General features: G+C 44.4%; 1 protein-coding gene across 1 annotated transcript in view; it reads right to left on the bottom strand.

The window, feature by feature from the left end:
* The window catches only part of MTF1 (metal regulatory transcription factor 1), a 190,808-nt gene that overhangs the window by 80,121 nt on the left and 90,830 nt on the right, over positions 1-19,857 (bottom strand). Inside the window, exons 4-6 of the mRNA XM_086956444.1 lie at positions 19,378-19,451; positions 17,543-17,676; positions 709-786 (exon numbers count right to left, since the gene is read on the bottom strand). Coding sequence (XP_086812570.1) covers positions 709-786; positions 17,543-17,676; positions 19,378-19,451 — 286 coding nt within the window. The remainder of the gene's footprint in view (positions 1-708; positions 787-17,542; positions 17,677-19,377; positions 19,452-19,857) is intronic.

Genomic DNA, 19,857 nt, shown 5'->3' with positions numbered 1-19,857 from the left:
TATTCTAGGAGATCCTCCTCCTCTCCTCTTATGCAGTATCATAGTGATGGTTCTTCACACTAATGCATGATTTACTCAGGTGGTCATGTTTCCTAACTTTGAGCACCTGAGAAGAGGATGATTACCAGGACTGCATGTAAACTCATAGTGTTGGTCTGAGACTGCAACTTCCCCTCCACCAAAGCAAGAAGACCAGAGAAGACTAATCACTGCTCTAGAAGAAACTGTGCTTGAAGGCATTATGGACACAAGTCTTTATGCTTGCAGATATTGACACACTCTAAGGCCATCCTTGTCTGAGCCTAAACAGAGCTTAGTGAGTTCAGCCAAGGAAGAGAGCAGGGTCAGACGGACCTATAGGGCAATCAGGCAGTGCCCAATGGCTGGTCTGACGGGTCAGTGTGTGGGCTGGTTTTGAGGCTTTTGCAGGCCTGTTTATGGTCTGCTGGAACCGTTTCTACTGTTAATTTCCTGATATTAAAACAAATGTTACCTGCAACAAGCTCATATCCATGCAATGTTCAACACCTTGCCAAAGTCGTTACAAATTCAAAACTGTCCCAATTTGCAAACATGTTCTACTAAGTCACTAATAAGGCCACTTTTATTTTGGAACCCCGTCCTATTTTCTGTCCCAGTGTGTAATTTATGATAATGTACTCATCAGCTCGCTCTAAAGGAGCCTAGGGTAAGTAAATAGTTACTTACTGTAACAGAATTGTCTCGCAATTCAGAATCGGTGGATAGTAGACTCAGATCGCTCAGACAAAGTGAGTGGTTCGTATCCTACAAAAATAGAAACACACATTATATAAAATAAGTGGCACAATCACATTTGAAGTGCTTCAAGAACTTTGGAAGAGGGGAAAAATAAAAAACGGAATAGGGATAATAAACTAACAGCAACATCAGGTGACAATGGAGAAACACAGGTCATTGGTAGTGATTAAAATTAAAGCAATTCGCTGGATGAACAGTGAATTTCTTGCACTTATAGAGGTAGCTTCAATATTATGAAGTGGATAAGACAGTCCTGAAAGATGAGCACTAAACATGCCACTACTTTTAATCCATCCGATGGATATCGTTAATCACAGTCACTATTTCCTTGCTCAGTCACTTCCCAACCTCAGCTAAGTTCTCCGTAAGTCAAGTCTATCTGTGTTTCAGGGGACAGAGGGGAAGAAGACATCATCAACTGGGACGGGGGAAATATCTGCAAGGAGAAATAAAACACATACGCACTAGTTGGCGGGTGTAAGGTATAAACCAAACGATGCACTTAGCTCTTTGTTGCTAACGTTTAAGTCTGAAGAGCAGCTGGAGGTTAAAGGCTACCAGACACCATAGAACGCTCCCTATACAAAGGCATGACATGGAGAGCAATGCAACTATTGGCCATCAGGACTAAGCCACCATAAGCTGACACTATAGTTTCTTACACTTTGGTCATTCCTATCAAAAGAAAAATGCAAGGAGCCTCCTGATTACCTGCAGAGTTTCACCAAGTAGTTCAACCTGTGAATAGGGAGCCTGGGCTCTAAGACTACAGATACTTTGAAAAATCCTTGTGTCCCAGGAGATTTGTAGAGAGGCTAAATAACGACAAGGAAAGACAGATGACTGCAGACATCCCTTTGTCAAAGTGGCATTTAAGTGTCAAAGCATGGATTATAGGTAGCATGGCCTAGCCGAGGAATGGAGAGGCCATGTGCATTGTGCGCTCTGCTCCAGTCCCAGCCTTCTTAAGCATAAACAGCACTACTGGTCTACGCTAGAGCATACTGACAGACTTCAATGTGTTGCAGACAGAACAGTTGCAAGGAAACTCACCTGGAATGGTGAAGAAGAGGGACTAAATCCGCCATCTCCTTGGCCAGCTGAATGACGTCAGCTTAGGTTAGAATTCCTCGATAAGGGTGCAAGGCAACGGAAGTAATCGCACGTCTGGCTGCCATCTTCGAGCTTGGGGGACCAGACAGCAGTCTCAAAGGTAAAGCGTGAGAAGCAGAGGGACCTTGACGCGACCGGGATGTGGGTTTGAAGAGCAATAGTAAGGGTTCTTTTTTAGATTCCTGGAAGGAATCCATAGTTATACCCATTATTAAGAAAGGCGATAGGAATAACCCCTACTGTTGCCGTCCAATTTCAGTTTTTCAGATTCTACTTTCAAAATATTAGGCAGAGTCCTGCTCTCCGTATTGGAGGAGTGGGCTGAAAGAGAGAAATTTCTATCTAATATAAAGTTTGGGGTTCTTCCTGGAATAGGCACTGTGGAGCAATCCCTAAATGTATCACTATTAATAGGGAAGTATGCCACAGCAGTCAGGATACGCTATGGCCAAATGGTGAGTGTATGACACCAGTACATTCTACACGTGGTTGGCGTCTAGGGTTTATTTTGGCTCTATTTCTGTTTAAATTTTAGATTAATAGCCTTAAAAGTCATTTAGTCCAGCAAGATGCTGATGTTCCATGAGCAGGCAATCAACCAATACCCACCCTGCCAATTATGTAGTTCTCCTTGAACGCTTTCAATGCTTTTACGAGTAATTTAGACTTAAAAGTAAACCAAACAAGAACATATCGGGGCGTCGCCTGGGCGGTCAATATGGCAGTCGAGCTCTAGTGGAGCTCGCAATGCCCAATAGGGATCCTTAGCCTTCTTGCCTGACAGCGGCATCTCTTCTGAGCCTTGGGGCACCAGTGCTCTTCAGGGGCTCATGAGGTTCCCCTCAGCCCTCTCCTGGCTCTATTAGTGGCCAGGATCCAGTTGTGGAGTGACAGAGGCTGCAGCGCTGCAGGGCTGCATTGCTTGTACTGCCTGGAGCAGTTCTATCGGGGGAGGAGCTCCCCCCTCTCGACATCCAGAAGACAGCTCAAGCAGCAGTGGTGTAACTGTGGGAGATCTGCGCCCCCATTGCTGGTGAACCGGGGCCCAGTGCCCTGAAGCTGTTCCGGGCCGCCCAGGCGGATGGGCTGTGCGGCAAGGCGACCGGAGCGGCCTGTGTAGCAGCTGTAACAGTGAAAGGAGGCCTAGAGTACATGTGACTACAAAGGTGCTGATTGGTGGTGGGGAGGCCTACCGGAGTTACGACATCGGGGTGTTGGTGCCTGTGTGCTGGAGCCAGTGGAGAGGGGCGACCCGCATAGGGCAACACTACGGGTTGCGAGTGAGAGTGGCCTGTTCTGGCCCAATGCCTGCACTCTTTCTTCCCCCCCCCCCCCCCCCCCACCCCCCACCCTCAACTTTGCCTGGGCCCTGTGCGTAGTTGATGGGCTCTTAGGGTTGGATTCAACGGCACGAGGGACTGTTTGGCACAAGGGGAGGATCAGAGATGTTGGTAGGCCGTGCTCAGCCACTGGACCTGGTCCGGCCCTCTCCGGTGGTAGACTGCAAGCCTACGTGATCGGCACACACAGCCGCCAATGTTGTGGGGTCACTCAGCTCTGGCTGGTCCTGCGGTGGGATGGAGGGAGCCTGACTCCTGAACAAGCCTTTTAGGGCCCTGCTTGATTGGAGAACTTGGGGGGGCCCCTAGTGGCTACAGCGGTGACTTAGACTAGTGCCTCCTTGTCCGTGGCTGGGGTGGTGCTCCTGGGATGAGGCCAGAGGAGGAGCAGGATTGCCGAAAAACGGGGGCAGCAAAGGGAGTGTGGAGGCGTCCTTGAGGGTGAGAAATAGACTGCTGCTGTGTGCGGGTGCTCAGCGGTACATCGTAATTACCCGCAGGTGGTGGGTGGTGGCTCCCCTGACCTCACAATCCTCTCCCTCCTCCCTGGCTTCCCTCATCTGCTGCTTGTCTTTTGGAGCCCCGCTGCCTCGTGGCCGCACCGTTGCTCATCCTTACTGCACCTCCTGACTGGCCTGGACCCAGGTGTGGCTACTGCTCATGGCTGCTCCTGGCCCTTGGCTGTGGAGGATGGGAAAGTACCCCCACAAGCCTCCACCCTCAACCAAATGAAGATGGACCAGTACACAGTCCCATCGACCGCCACCCACGAGCAGGATGGGAATTTGGCTGGTAGGATACATGACCCGGGTGACAAGGGGTGGTGGATTTGGCTGTTATCCTCAAGGCCATAGAGGACTCTCAAATTGCCTTGGGATCTAAAGTGGATGGCCTGCGAGTTGGCCTCTCCTTGATGCGCCAAGATCTGGCCAACGTGGTGGATAGAACCACGTAGGTTGAGCAAAGGGTCTCCACAAAAGATGATGAAATCTTGTCTCACAAAAGCCAGATGTCCAGATTGTCCGCCTCAGAGTCCTCCCTGATGGACTGGGCGGAAGATGCCGAAAATAGATCTCGGCATATTAACCTTTGACTCATTGGCCTGCCAGTATCGGTGGAACTGAAGGGTCTAGCCAAGGTGCTTAAGGACAGGTTTAGAGCATGGATGCCTGAGAACAAGCTATCCTCTGGTTTTGTCATTAAACAAGCCCATTGCTTCTTGGTGCCGAGGCAATTGTCTGGGGCTTCTCCATGGCTGGTGATACTGCGGCTGCTGAATTTCAAATACTGCATAGGGTTACTACAAGAGGCCCGTAACCACCTGATCTACGGTTTGACAATGCTCGGATTCATCTTTTCCCGGATTGCACAAAGGCGGTGCAGCAAAAACAGCACTTCTTCACTGAAGCCAAGCAGAGGCTTTGGGCTTTAGACCTGCGCTATATGATGCTATTCCCGCCCACTTCAAGGTCTTTTTTTAGTCCTGTACTTTTTTCTTCAACACGCCAGACCAGGCATGGGAGTGGGCGACTTAGGGACGGTTGCTGAGGGGGCCCCCACAGGAGCGCCCCCATCTGGAGCCGGCGTTGGAAGGGGAGGGGTGCTCCCAGCTGCCCCAGATTGAGTGTGGGGTTGATGAGGAGAGAGGCCCCCGCTTACGATTCAGCTTCTTCGAGGGATGGCGAGCAACTCCCAGATACTCTCTTGTCTTCCGCCCAGTGGGAATGGACCTGGACTAGCTGTCAGCTCTCTGGTCCATCCTGAACCGAACGCTTTTCTTTAGACTTCAATGCTGTTTATGATGGGGGAGGTGGTTAGGGCTGTGTGCATTGGGTGTGATTGGTTCTCTCCTTTCTCCTGTTGGGGCCCTTGGCCCCCCCTCATTTCTCTTAGCGCCTATGAGCCACACTGGTTACTGCTCCCTCATTAGTTAGTGGTTAGGTGATTTTTAGTTAGGGTGACAGATGCTTCCTGGGTGAAGTGTTGGGAGGGGAGATGTTGGGGGAATGGGAAGCTCATTTGAGCTCTTGAGCCTAGTTTAAGTTTGTGAATGTTTTGTTTGTAGTTCTTTTTTTTAGGTTTACATCGGCAACACAGCACATAACGGCTAGTGCACCTCGATACGGCATAAAGGGTCCCAGAGACTCCATGCCCACTCTTGCTGGGTGGGGGTTGGGCTTGGCTATTCAATTTGGGTAAGGGTCGTCCCCACATTTACAGTACTCTCCTAGAATGTGAACAGCCTCCTGGATCTCATTAAGCGGTGTACAGTTCTGAGTTACATAAAGCGCCACAGGCCATCGGTCATTCTCCTGCAGGAGGCCCGTCTCTCGGGAATTAACTGGCCTTTCCTTCGCCAGTTTTGTTATGGCAGGGTATATCATTCAGGTTTTTCACGTGGCTTTAGAAGAGTCACCATATTGCTACAAATCATTCCCTGCAGCTGTTACAGCACACCTTATTGATGCACAGGGCTGCAATGTGAGCACTGAGGGCTGGTTGGAAGCACAGTACTACAACTTTATCTCCTGTTATATCCCGCCATCTCTACTTCAGGCTTCTCTGCATTCACTGAGAACCTTCATCTTGCCTCTCCCAGAGGGTGTTACAGTGTTCAGGGAGACTTTAATGGACTTCCGGACCCGGGTCTGGACCCCTCCTCTGCCCTATACCCATATAGGTGCTCCAGAACAGCTCACTTGACTTGCTGGGCTGATTTACTGGGCCTTTGTGACATCTGGTGCTCTTGGCATCCTACCCAGAGGGCTTACACACATCAGTCTGCTGCACATGCCGCAGAATCCTGTATAGACCTGATGTGATTACAGGCTGTGGATCTCCTCTCTGTACAATTGGTGCGTATACTTCTGTGCTACATTTCAGATTACGCCCCATTGCTGTTGTCATGGGGATCCCAAACGAATGTCTTGCAACTGACTTGGAGATTCAATGAATGGTATTTGCAGAGCCCTGAGTGCAAGACCTTTCTCGAGGAGGAGTTACACCAGTTCTTTGAGTTGAATGTTGACTCAGTGCCGTCAGCAGCATAGCTATGGCCGGCTAGCAAGCCATCCCTAAGAGGCCGCCTTATACGTTATGTTCGGAAGTCTGGGGTGCTGTGCTTGGTCTACCTGACCGACCTTAAGACACAGATATTATAAATGGAAGCCACTTTGCAGCAGAGAAACCAAGCCTTCTTGTCATCTCCTGGTCACTGCCCGCTCCAAACTGCGGCAGATTAGCTTGGAGGAGGCGCAGCAGTGTTGGAGAGACTCTACCTACAGGGTATATGCCACTGGGGACAAAGCTGGTAAGCTATTGTACTGACTGGCCACCCACAGTATTTCCGACCCAGTTGTTCCGGTGGTTCGTGATTCCTGGGGTTGTTGCACCAAACCTTTGCTGATTTTTACTAAGGGCTATACTCCAGGTGCCCCCTGCGGCCGACTAAACCCACTGCCTTGGTCCAGGAGTTGGACGAAGCCTTGATGTTTGAGGAGGTGAGTGCTGCCATATCGGGGCTGCAGGCCGGGAAAACAGCTGGCCCAGATGGGTATTCTATTGAATAATCCAAGCGCTTTCATGAGATTCTTTGTTCCCATCGCCTTGCAGCAAGGGTTCTTTCCACAAGAAATGGACTGTGTCACTTTTGTTGTCATGCCCAAAGAAGGCTTCCAGAGTGACCAATGTTCAACTTACCAACCGATCTTTTTGATCAACACTGATGTTAAGATTTATGTAAAAGTGTTGCCTGGAGGGGCAGGCCATTGTCTCTGTCACAGGGCATAAACGGGAGAAGCAGCATGATTTACATGATATAGAACTAGTATTAGAAGAAGCAGAGGCCCAACACTCCAGAGACCCCACACCGGCTACAATCCAGAAATTGCGTCTTACACAGCAGCAGCATAGGAAATATCTTGAAGACCTGACCAGGTCGCGTCTGACGGCTACCCAACACAAGATATACAAAACTCGGGATAAAGCCGGGAAGCTTCTGGAATGGGTAGACAAAAGGGAATAGAGTAATAAATGGATAGCGAGGATTCGGACGGCAGAAGGGAAAATTACAATGGACTCGCATACAATAGTACACACTTTAGCGCATCATTTTCAGCAGGTGTATTCGTCGTCCTCTGAGATGTCGGTAGAGGAGGTGCTATCCTACATTAAAGATATTGCCATGCCTGGGCTCACCCCGGACGCAGCTCTCACACTTAAGGCGGACCTCACAATAGAGGAACTGCAGGTGGCTATAGGATCATTACAATCAGGCAAAGAGACAGGACCTAATGGCATCCCTGTTGAACTATATAAAAAAAAGGCAGGGATTATTGCCCCACACCTGCTGCACATGTATACCGAATGCTTACAGACGGGAGAGTTACCACTGGATCAGAGAATGGCCACAATAGTGGCGATACCCAAACCGGGAAAGCCTGCCGATGACTGTACCTTGTATCGCCCAATCTCATTGATCAATGCGGAGGCTAAAATTCTTGCAAAACTACTGGCGATCAGACTGACGCCGCACCTTGCAACCGTGATACACCCAGACCAGTCCGGCTTCATGCCAGGCAGAAATACAGCACTAAATTTGAGGCGCCTGCAGTGAGTGATGGCACGTATCCCATATCTTCAGGAGCCAGCGGTTATACTCTCCCTGGACGCTAGAATGGAGTTTGATATGGTGGAGTGGATATTCTTGTTTGCGGTGCATTGTCATCTGGTCTTCGGCCCTAAATTCTGTGCATGGGTCCGTCTACTATACACTAAACCGGTAGCTCACGTTACACCTAATGGGCACATCTCTGACGACTTTCCTCTGGCGCTGGGCACCAGCCAAGGCTGTCCCCACTGCTTTTCGCATTGGTATTCGAGCCATTGGCGGCGTGGATTAGTTGGGAACCAATGATACGCGGAATCAGATGGACGGAGGAGTGGGAAGACCGCATCTCTTTGTATGAGGACAATGTCATATTGTATATGGCGTCTCCCAGGCGCTCCATATTGGTCCTCCTGAATATATGAGTTTCACAAAAATAACCTGTTGCCCCCACTGGAATGCCTTAGACGGGACACAACACACTGGGGGGCGTTTCCGCTCACGCTGTTGGGAAAGGCAGCGCTTTTTAAAATTATGGCGCTTCCTCTTTTTTTGTATGCGCTGGAAAATACGCCATTCCCGGTGCCTCCAAGCTACTTTAAGGCAATAGCGGCTCAGGTCTCCAGCCTGTTGTGGGGACACAAGCCGGCGCGCATAGCTCAGGCTAACCTGGTTCGCGGCTGGTATGATGTGGGATAGCGCTCCCGAATATACAGTTATACTACTGGGGGGCGCAATTAAAAGTGATCAATCAGTGGATACATGCTCCTCATGCAGATCCGGCATTTAAGGCAGACAGGTTTGTTTTAGGAACAGGAAGTATGATGTCTCACCTTTACGGTAAGAAGCAAGCCAAATCACTAATAGGACCCACGAAACAGACAGTTGCCATATGGCACGCTGCACAGGTTAAACTGGGTTGGCAAGGGATCATGACCCAACTCATCCCCCTTTGGGACACGACACAGCTGGGACGGCTTAGTAAAAGCAAGGGCTTTGCTCAGTGGGACACAATTGGCATTTCCACGGTGGGGGACATGTGGCACAAGGTGGAGGTAATAACATTTGAGCGCCTTCAGCAACAATACGAGTTGGCGCCCACAGAAATTTTTAGATACACACAGATAAAGCATGCTCTGACAGCGGCCCTGCCACCAGGTACTGAGGTCCCGGAAGCCTCGCCACTCGAAGACAGGTTGCTGACAGACTGCATGCATAAGCGGACCACATCATTCACTTACCGGAAATAAATTAACAACCTTTCAGACCCCAGGACATTGCTTGAGGGGAAAATGGTCTTGTGGCGTAGGTGACATTGACGACACAAAAAGGCAGGAGGCACTTGTCTCGCCAAAGGAGGTGGGTATACCCTTGTGACTTAGGCTGGTGCAACTTAAAATATTGCACCTAGTCTATTACACAAGACTCACCCTGCATACAATAGGTAAAATATCACATCCATACTGCCTGAGAGGCTGTGGGGAGGAGGGGACTTATTACCATACCATATGGCAATGCCTGAAGATTATGGAATACTGGGTGAAAGTAATGAGAACTATATCGCAAGCAGGGGAAGTGTCGTTGTTGCTAGAGCCCAAGAGATGCTTGTTAAATGTATCGGAACCGAATGACCTTACTCATCCTGCGCAAGACTGGGCCACACTGGGGATAATCGTTGCTAAGCGCAATATTGCGCAGGAATGGGGGGCAACAGAAGTACCAACACTCACCGCATGCTGCAATGACATGGACATGGCAATGATAACAGAGAGAACGATGTTTGTTAATCACGGCTGTCCCAAAAAATGGAGCAAGATCTGGGGGGCATGGAATACATTCAGGGGCAATATCTGTGAACCACCGCACAGAGGAAGGGAGGCATATGTGACGAGGGGGGTAATGTCTACGACTTTGTTGTATTGTGTATTGCTGTAACAATGTACTGGGAATGTATACTGCTGGTTTTTAATACGTATGTGTACCATCCGGAGGAACTTTGCCATGTTGCAATAAAAACAACAAAAAAAGTGTTGGCTGGGCCAGGATTTGCCGTATCTTGTACATCCTGATCAATGCGGATTCATGCTGGGCCGTAGCATGCGTCACTATATATGGAGGGTATATATTGCGCTGGCTCGGGTTTCGGAGCTTGATGGCAACCTGGCCCTCCTACTGGTCAATTTCACAAAGGCATTTGACTTAGTGTCATGAGCCTTTATAGATGTAGTTCTTCCTCGGGCTGGGGTGGAGGAGGGGTTCTGTCGGATGGTTCGACTCCTCTATCACTCCCAAACTGCTCAGGTTTGGGTGAACAGAGTCTTGCCCTCAACCTCCCCTATTGAATGGGGTACATGCCAAGGATGTCCTCTATCCCTGCTACTTTTTACATAAGCGATATAACCTCTGGTGGGGCCAATACACTGCGATGCTCAGATCTATGGGTGGCGATGGGAGACTGGATTTGAGGACAGAGTGGCACAAGACGCAGAACAGATGCTCCTGTTCCATGGGGGTTCACAGTGGACGGGACCCAGCTGCCTAACACTTCTTTAGCTATATGGGCTTGGCTCCAGGTCAATGAGGAGGTGAGGGGGGCGGGTCTGGTGCCCCCATATTCCCATTCAACATAACTCTTAAGTATTTAGGGGGATATGTGTTTCCGATGGCAGACCTGGCTTGGGCTCTTAATTTCCCGGGATTGGACCAGTGGCTTGAGCAGGAACTTAGCCAATGGGCAAAGCTGCCACTGAATCCCAGGGGGCGCACAGGCCTGTTAAAAATGGTATGTGTCCCACGTTATCTGTACGTGTTGGGCAACTATCCCTATCACATTCCCTGCAAGTGGTTTAACTCAGTGATAGCTAAAATTACTAACTTTGTAGGGGCAGGGGGTTGGCACAAGGTGGCATTCCATTTGTTGGATAAATCTCCCTTCAAAGGCAACCTGGGCTGTACCTGCACTACCTCGCATCCCAAATGATTGGCTTATTGGGGGGTGAGACGATCTAGGATATCGTCTGGAAATATACTCATTGGGGTTAGATGGGATGTTTGACCTTCTGAATGGGGAACAACTACCAAACTCCCTGCACAATAGTTTGCCTTAGTTGCTGGAGGGCGGCTCTTCGTCTCACAGGTAGGATCACCGTCTGACTGGGATAACCACCCCATGGCATGAGACATGGCTTGGTCGCCTGCCGACACTAGAGGGATTCTTGCCTTGGGATCGCATCGGGATCACGTTCCTATGAGATGTTTTTTGGGGAGGAGCCATTGTGATATTTAAGGACTTTAAACCAGACTACTCACTATCTAATTTGCAGTTTTTTCAATATCTTCCGTTGCGTCATTCCCTGCGGACTCAGGAGCTTCCAGGCAGAGGGGCCATGTCATCAATTCATTGTTCTTTAGTCATTCATGCTCCGGACAACCTCGGGATGGCCAGGCAGAGATGGGTGTCCTGGAGTGGGGACCTAGACAAGGATGACTGGAGGTAGGTGTGCATGGCACCCAGGGAACTGGCGATCTTGGCGCGACTGCGAATGGTGCAGTTCAACTATTTACATGCCACATATTTTACCCAGAGATGCTTACAGCATGTATGCCAAGATGCGCAGGCAGTATGCGCACGCTACACACTCCCGCAGCGGATTTATTTCCATGTTGCTTGGGAGTGCCCAGTCTTGAAGCCCTTTTGGAAGGAAGTGTGTCACATACTATCTGCGGTCTTAACATGCCCCCTGGATATGACTCCCCATGTTGCACTACTAGGACTTGCTGGAGGAGGTGGGAGTACCCAAAGAGGAGCGTGCCTTCCTGGGGACAGGATGTTTGCTTGCTAAGCCCCGATGTTGCCCGTGTTTGGAGGCAAAAACAACCGCCAACTATTAGACTTTGGCGTGCAGGAGTAGACTGGTGCGTGCACCAGGAGAAGCCGATTTGTGAGGCCGTGGTTGCCTGCAGAAGCAGGACCTGAAATGGGGGAAATGGTGGGACTATTAAGACATATCCATATGAAGCAGTGCTGTCACATAATTTTGGTGTTGGAGCTGGTTACTATGCCATACTAGTATGTAAATCAAACTTCGTACTGTGCTATGCCTTAGTTTACTACAAAACTTTCAATAAAGTTGGTTAATAAAAAAAAAGGTAAACTAAACAAAATCTTTTATTATGACGTGTGGCCCCAAAAATGTTAAATCTAAATCATATTTTATTGAGGGGGCTGAGATGGGTTAGGTCAAGACATTTAATTATTTAGGAATTCCTTTTGATTCTTCTCTATGCTGAGGCCGTTTAAATATTAGATTGCAACCTTCCCGTAAAAGAATTATTTCACATAGTATATGTAAATGTATCACGGTGGGACTATATGGGGCTGGTGTATGAGAGTACACCAGTCCTGAGGTCCTACAAAGAATTTTGTGTGCAGAATACTCTCTGTACTAAAAGGTGTAATATTGTATATATGCCATACAGAACAGGGGATGAATTATGTGCAGGACTCTGTAAAAATATCTCTCCTGCTGTTACGGTTTACTCCGGAGGCATCTTTTACTAGATTAACAGTTAAAGATTATTTACGGTTAGATAGTATGTCAAACTTTGTATGGCTTAATTGTATAAAACAGGCCCGTACAAACCTGGGAGCTGCAGAATATTTTACTGATCCAGAAACTATAAGGCCAAACTGTAAGCAGCATATTATTTTCTGAGGCAACGAAAGGAAACAGCAGATCCAATATATGCAGTTGTTTTATCTATGTTATTTTCCACTAATTACAACCTATAGTTTTTTTTATCTGTAAACCACAATATAGATTTGATCTTACTTGATTTCACCTAGGTACGCTGCACTTTCTTTTGGATTTTCCTGTCCAGGGTGGGTAGTTAACCGATTTGCCAAACTGTAAGTGTAGCCAAATGTCTTTTCAGAGCACTAGCACCTTACAATGTTTTGCACGTTATACAGAGCCCAATGTAAGCAATCGCTATACCCAATTTTACGTGCCTCTGCTGTAAGAAGCCGTAGCTTAGGCCTACAATATTTACATCGATTTGAGACCCCGGAAATATTTTTTGCTATGATTAATGTTATGCAAGAGGTTTTAGCAGTGAGGGAAAGAAATGAAAGTGTAATTTTATCATATTTTTATATATTGTTGAACTTATATGACATGATATTTTTGATTTGTTTTTAATAGAATGTACTGATCCACTGAAAATGGGGAGGGAGCCGCGGTCCCAGTCTCTGAAAAAAGAAAGGCCCGGGGGCTCACCCGCAGATATCTGTTTTTCTAGCAAAGTTTTTAAGCATTGGATTAGCAATTGCTATCCACGCCGAGCTAGGTCATTTGCCATTTCTACAGCAAAATCTAATCATAGGATTAGCACAGTGCCATCCAAGCCGAGCTGTAAAATGTCAAAAGCCTTTTACAACTCCAGGCACAGTATTGTTGTGTGGCGTTTTAGGCTCAGATTGAATTTTCCTGATTCATGCCCTTATATAGGTACAATTCACGTTGCCCTTATATAGGCATAGAAATCCAGCCCTTATTTAGGCATAGCCCATGCTACCCAAATACAGGCATGGCTACTTCAATCCGTTCACCAAACGTCACAACGATTTCTTGGAAAAGCAGCTTAAGCCGTTAGGGAACTTCCCCTTGCTTGAATATTGATTTCTCCAAGAATTCAGTTACTTTACAATGAACAACTATTCCCATGGGGTTCATTTATGACGTTTATATGCCCGACTTTACGTCAAACTATGGTATTCCTAAACACCTTCAAGGTATAAAGATACCTTCACTTGCTATAGCAAGATACAGTGGTTCGGAGCAGTTTGATGACCTACTTGCCCGACGCAGCTCGCTACAGCAAGTGCCGAAGGAAGCTGACTCTCCAGCTGACGCACTGATCAGGAAGCTGCCCTCCTCTGATGAGAATCCAACTCCAGTGTTTCTGACGCCCCCTCCGGGGTGTTGGAAAATCGAGTCCCGAGACAGAGATACCAGACCTCCTTCATTCTAAGGTATGGAGCTGATTTGAACCTAGAGAAACCTTTGGTAGATTCTTGGCAAAAACTAAACCTGTGCAAAACAATACTTACTTCTTCCCTCGTACTAGACTTAGGTTAGATACATTGGGGTAGGCCTATTTTAGAAGCACCAGTTGAGTATTTTAGTCCATATTATTTATGTATGTATTTTTACATGGTTTAGAAACCATACAATGCTCTTACAGTATTATTTCATATTACTGTTTACGCTGTACGAATTATACTTTGCAGTTTGCCTAACGATTGTAGCTGTTCACTTCTCTTGCCTGAGAAAGAAGACTGTTCAATAAACCCTTTTATTGAAAACGCCTGTCTCACTATTTCTCTGCAACTCTGTAGAAACGAAGAATGCACGATTGACTGAGTGAACTAGTTATCTATTGTTTACGCGACTCTGAGAGATATATTCTTATTCTTTGGAAACAAAGTTGTCATGTTTATGCAGTTGTCAGAAACTAATCCCTTCTTGTGTGTTCGAGAAAGTTTCTAGTGACCTGAGTTAGCTGGCACACACACAATTAATTTTAGTATATTCGATAGAGACCTACTGACGACCTAAGTTGTACATCAATTCTATAGGATATATTATTCCAAAGCGCAGAGCCGATTGGAAATATAGGAACTATACTACAGTATTACAGCTTTGGATTGGTAAATATCATCCAAGCCAACATGGAATGAATAAAAGCAATCCTTGACATGTGTTTTGCTAACTTTCTAGCGCTGTTACACTATTCTGTGATACCTAGGCTTTAAACCAAGTCTGGGAAAGGGTGAAATTCACATCTGAAAGACCATAAATATATATATAATCACAATAGGTTCGCTCTTCAATAAGCGGCACCCTAAATTGTCTATAGAGATGAAACGTTAGTATGCTTTGACAGAATCATGGGATGTATGAATTAACAACAAGTGGCATTACCATGAATGCCTTTAGAACGACGCTGGAACCACAGCAGCATCTTGAAAACGAAAGTCGTTACAATTAGTTGTTTTTCCACTAGTATGCCTTTACCAAGTATTTTACAGGTAAATATAAACTATATGTATATAAATAAATATATGTGTGTGTGTGTAATGGATTTATATTTACTTATAAAATACTTCTATAAAAGCATGCATGGTAAAGGCATATACATAGTAAACATTTATATCACCCTATTAACACGCAATCCATCAATACTCAATGTATCCCAGCCACCCAAAAACCTATACCCACCCTAAAATTACCCTTACCACCCAAAACCCAATACCCAACATAAACCCTACAATTACCCTTACCACCCGAAAACCCACACCCACTTTACATACTAAAATTACCCTAACCACTAAAAAAAGAAAATATCTACCCTAAACCCTAAAATTACCCTTATCACCCAAAATACCATACTCATCCTAAACACTTGAAAATACCCTTGCCACCCAAAACCCACACCCAACCTAAATCCTAAAATTTCCCTTGACTGACAAAAACCGATAGCCACCCTAAACCTTACAAAAGAAAATACCCTTGTTAACCAAAACCCTAACATTACCCTTACCAGCCAAAAACCCATATCTACCATAAACCCTAAAAAATACCCTTACCACCCAAAACCCCAGACCCACCCTAAACCCTAAATAACACTTGCCACTCAAAAACCCAAACCCACCCTAAACCCTTAATAAGCATTGGCATAGCCAATAGGTCCAGCCTTTAAGATGTCTTATTAGCAAATGATTTAAATATCCCACAAGGAATGCGGCTATAGTAACAGCATTTGAGCCTCAATCGGAAAATAATGTTTACTCCATGCAAATTATTCATACACAAGGACACGGACAAAAAACATAGAAACGAAAAACGAAAAAAACCAGGGCTGCGAAAGTGATTGCGTTGTCTTTCATTAGTAACATGATCCAAGGGAAGGATGCAGATTCCACAATGCGCCGCTGCTCGCTCCCGACACCAAAATACTAAGGGAGTGAACATTTAGACAAAAGGTGGGACAAATACATGACTTTGGCTAATTGCGTGCTTTCAGTTTTGAAAGACACACGCAATGGCCAATGAAATCTGTGGGAGTTACCAAAATCACACGGACAAGTTTGGGGGAAGTTTGGAGTGCTCACAAGAAGCCTCCCATAGAGCAACGCATCCACGCTGCATTAGGCTCGACCTAAAGATACCCTTGCCACTATATATATATATATATATATATATATATATATATATATATATATATATATATATCTGTATGTATATGTAGATATATAAATATATACACATACAAACTTATATATATATATATACACACTTAATACCCCAAAATAATTACATTTACATGTAAATAAAAAATGTTACTACGAGTATGCCTTTACAACTATGGTAAAGGCATACTCGTTAAACAATTTGTTGTAAAAACTTGCAAACGTCTTTACTTGATGGAGCTATTAAGATAATACCAGGTTTTAGTACATTTTAAGGTTTCAGAGAACTTCCTAGGAGTAGCAATATAGGAAGCATAGTTACTGGCAGCAGAAAGCATGCTTTCTTCAAAGTCTTTGAAAGTAAAGAAAGTATTAACCTGCTTAGCAATACCAAGAGATGCAGGCATTAAAAAGTAAATGTGTTTGTTGACAAGCTGTGGAAGGCTCTGCCAGAGGAGGCTGATATGCACTTAATAAGCACAGCTATCTGATACAGAGGCGAGAATAATACACAAGAACAAGTGGACAGCATGTTAATTTCTGTACATAAAAAGTATCCTGCAATAGGGTAGCTAACAATGTTTTATTTTGGGGAATGAAAGGTCACAAAATGTTTACTCTGTACATGCATGATATTATTATTCCTATTTTATGTGAAACATGTAAGGTAGTATTTTCAGGATTTGGTAAATGACTAACTGCATTTTAGTGACCCAAACTTACCTATAACGCTATAAAAAAGCAATATGCCTTATACAGCCAGGTTTACACAAACTGATATATATTATAGGGAGTACAATAGATGCACAATGCATCTAACACATTTACCTAAAAGAATCGCATTGGCAGCCATGTGGAACTAGGAGCTTAGTCATCATTCAGAAGACAGTTTAGAAGATGGTCTAACATGATGGAAGAAAGTACTAATGCGAAGTACAGACGACTGGAAGCACCAAAGGCAGTGTTTCAAATCACACATATGGCTGCTGTGTAACGAGAACAATGGATTGAAGAGGTAAATATGTAATGTAGAGTATTTTGACTCAGTCTTAGATATTATATTTCAAGATTTTATTGTTTGTTAACAATTTAGAAGTTAGTGGCTATTACGTGTTTGCGGGCTCACCAATTCATTAAGTAAGCCTTTTTTATGGAATTCGCCATTACGTGGGAAAAAAACACAACATGACAAGCTTTTGGAATTATCCTTCATAATGGTGCGAGTAAGCACGAAGACATATCATGTTTCCTTCACAAGCTGTTCTTATTGACCAAATAAACACAATTACATTCAAAAGAATTCAGAATTTAGCCTTTACTTCTTGTATTTAACAGCCACATTCTTATTTGGATTGCAATGATACAAGTGAATAAATTGTTTGCAAAAACAAGATTTGCTGTAGAAAGAAAACTAAAGTCAAACATAAAAAAAGCATGAGAGTGTCTGACCTCGCATACGGCGTGATTCAAAACACCACCATTGGAAACATCCTTGTCGTGACCCTTCAGGTGACTCTTTAGACTATATTGAGTACTGAAAGTCTTTTCACAGCCATCGCTGGGGCAGAAGAAGGGCTTTTCACCTGAAAGAACATGCACATTATTTCTTTCAGGGCATAACTGTCCAGCAAAAAAAAGTGATCACAGACAAAACAGAAATCAGCCAACATGAATAGTGAGTGCAACAAGCCCCAGAGCACTCATTTTTGCTGGTAACTGGATACAGAAATATAACAAAGCATCAACTAAAACCAAAGCTGTTAGCAAAGGAGGATATATTAGCTGATGTCACCTAGACCAATACCATTCCTACACATTATGAAAATGTCAGAAACTACTCTAATCGAAATACAATCCAGTAATCTGTAGTGAAAAACGACACACAGAGAAGAGTACAAAACAGAGCTTATAATTCACTCATGTGTAAAGCTAATACTTACTACAACTGTGCTGACAAAAATTTGAACAGAAATGGGTAAGGCTAAAGAACTGTGAATTGCCAAACTGTGCAAACATAGAAGTCCATACCAAAAGACGACTGTCAAGAAAATCTGACTTTCTCTAAATAAGGAAAAGGAGTTGATATTAATATATATGAAAAGTAGGTTTTCATTTGTGAAATATTAGAGGACTGTGATGTATCAAACTGAAATGCGTTAGAAGAGACTCTTTACCTGCTTTATCAACAATGCACTTTTTTTGGGATAGGAGGCTGTAGAGCGTAGATTAATTTGTGTACATGTATTTCATTTTAGTACCATAAAATTATTAGACCTGTCCTGAGGAAGGTCTAAAAAATGGTCAGAAAGGGGGCTGAAATGTCGATAGAGAAGAGCTCTATAGGGCAGCATTGAACTGGGTTAAAGGAAGATTTTTGGATGCTCACTTTGATACAACCAAGAGGGCACCACTTCCTTTACATTTGACATGTGGCCCCTAAGCTTGCTTCCTTTGTTGTAGGGTTTTTAATTTTGTCTACATGCTGGGTGTTCACATTTTTAGAAGGAAGGTGTGATGGGGTTCGCTCATTCCACTCTACGGGGATACATGTACAGTATTTGTATGTTAAGTGTTTTTTTCTCAGATATAAATTAAAGTAATGAATAATTTAAACATTCTGTTAGTCACTTTCCCTTATGTATTTTTTAAGGCAAGATGTTAAGTAATGGTTTAAATCATTAACATATTTATTTGATTTACAAGGGGCATCTGTGTTTAGTTTATTATGTTGCCCCAGCCCTTTGTGATGATATTAATCAGGGTACACCCCACTTGTGTTGTATAATTCTCTAAACACTGCAATGATTTTCGGCCTTTCCTTTAGGTGTGCTAGGATGACATTTAATCACTAAGCAAAGTATACTTTGTTGTGTACAATGGATACTAAACAACTCCACTTTCACTAAAATAGTAGAAAATGTTACTATGTTATCTGTTAAAATGTTTTATTAATTTTAAATAAGATTATTTGTTAAGTACAAATTCAAATCAAAGTTTGTCTGATAAATAGTTATTTGAACACAACACAGCAAGAACCAGATTTACAACAATAAGATCTTTTGTGTAAATATCTGAATTTGATTACATCTGTAATACAAAGAGTTGTGCAATGACACAAATATTATACTAGCATAGAAAGCAACTCCTTGGCTCATGATAAACCAGCAAAGGGAAATGCACTGAATTTTGATTGTGTCAGTTGCAAAACATGCACACTTTCAAGGTTCTAGATCTCTCACCAACTCACCTCGCTTCATTACAAAATCAAATAGAAGAAAGCTTACCAGTATGTGTTCGAACATGCGTTTTGAGGTGGTGACTTGCAGCAAAGGCTCTCCCACAACCACCATGATCACACCTGCAAGACATTATTGAAAACGTTAAAGTAAAAAACAAAAAGTTTGACAACTGAAATGGTATAACAATATTTGTTTCCAAAATAAAAAAAGGGTAAAATCAAGCAAGGTCTGATGTGATGAATCTGAAATGTAACTTTTGAGCATGGGGTACTCAATTCCATTATTTTCACATGTGCAGCGATGTTACTGCCATAGTCTAATCTGAAAGGTGTTTACTGGCGAGGTGGATCCACTGAAAAAAATCTAAGGGCACAATGTAATATACTCAAAATGAAACTTTGAAATGCAGTTTTAATGGGACTTAATCCGTGGCCTTAGAAAATAACGAGACTCTCCCAACAAAACATCTGTTGTCTCCATTTAAAAGTCCAAGCTAAAATATCCATTTAGATAATATTCGCCTAT

Source organism: Lissotriton vulgaris, chromosome 2_1, assembly GCF_964263255.1.
Source record: "Lissotriton vulgaris chromosome 2_1, aLisVul1.2, whole genome shotgun sequence".
Classification (NCBI taxonomy): Eukaryota; Metazoa; Chordata; class Amphibia; order Caudata; family Salamandridae; genus Lissotriton; species Lissotriton vulgaris.
This window is presented reverse-complemented; position numbering and strand designations above follow the sequence as displayed.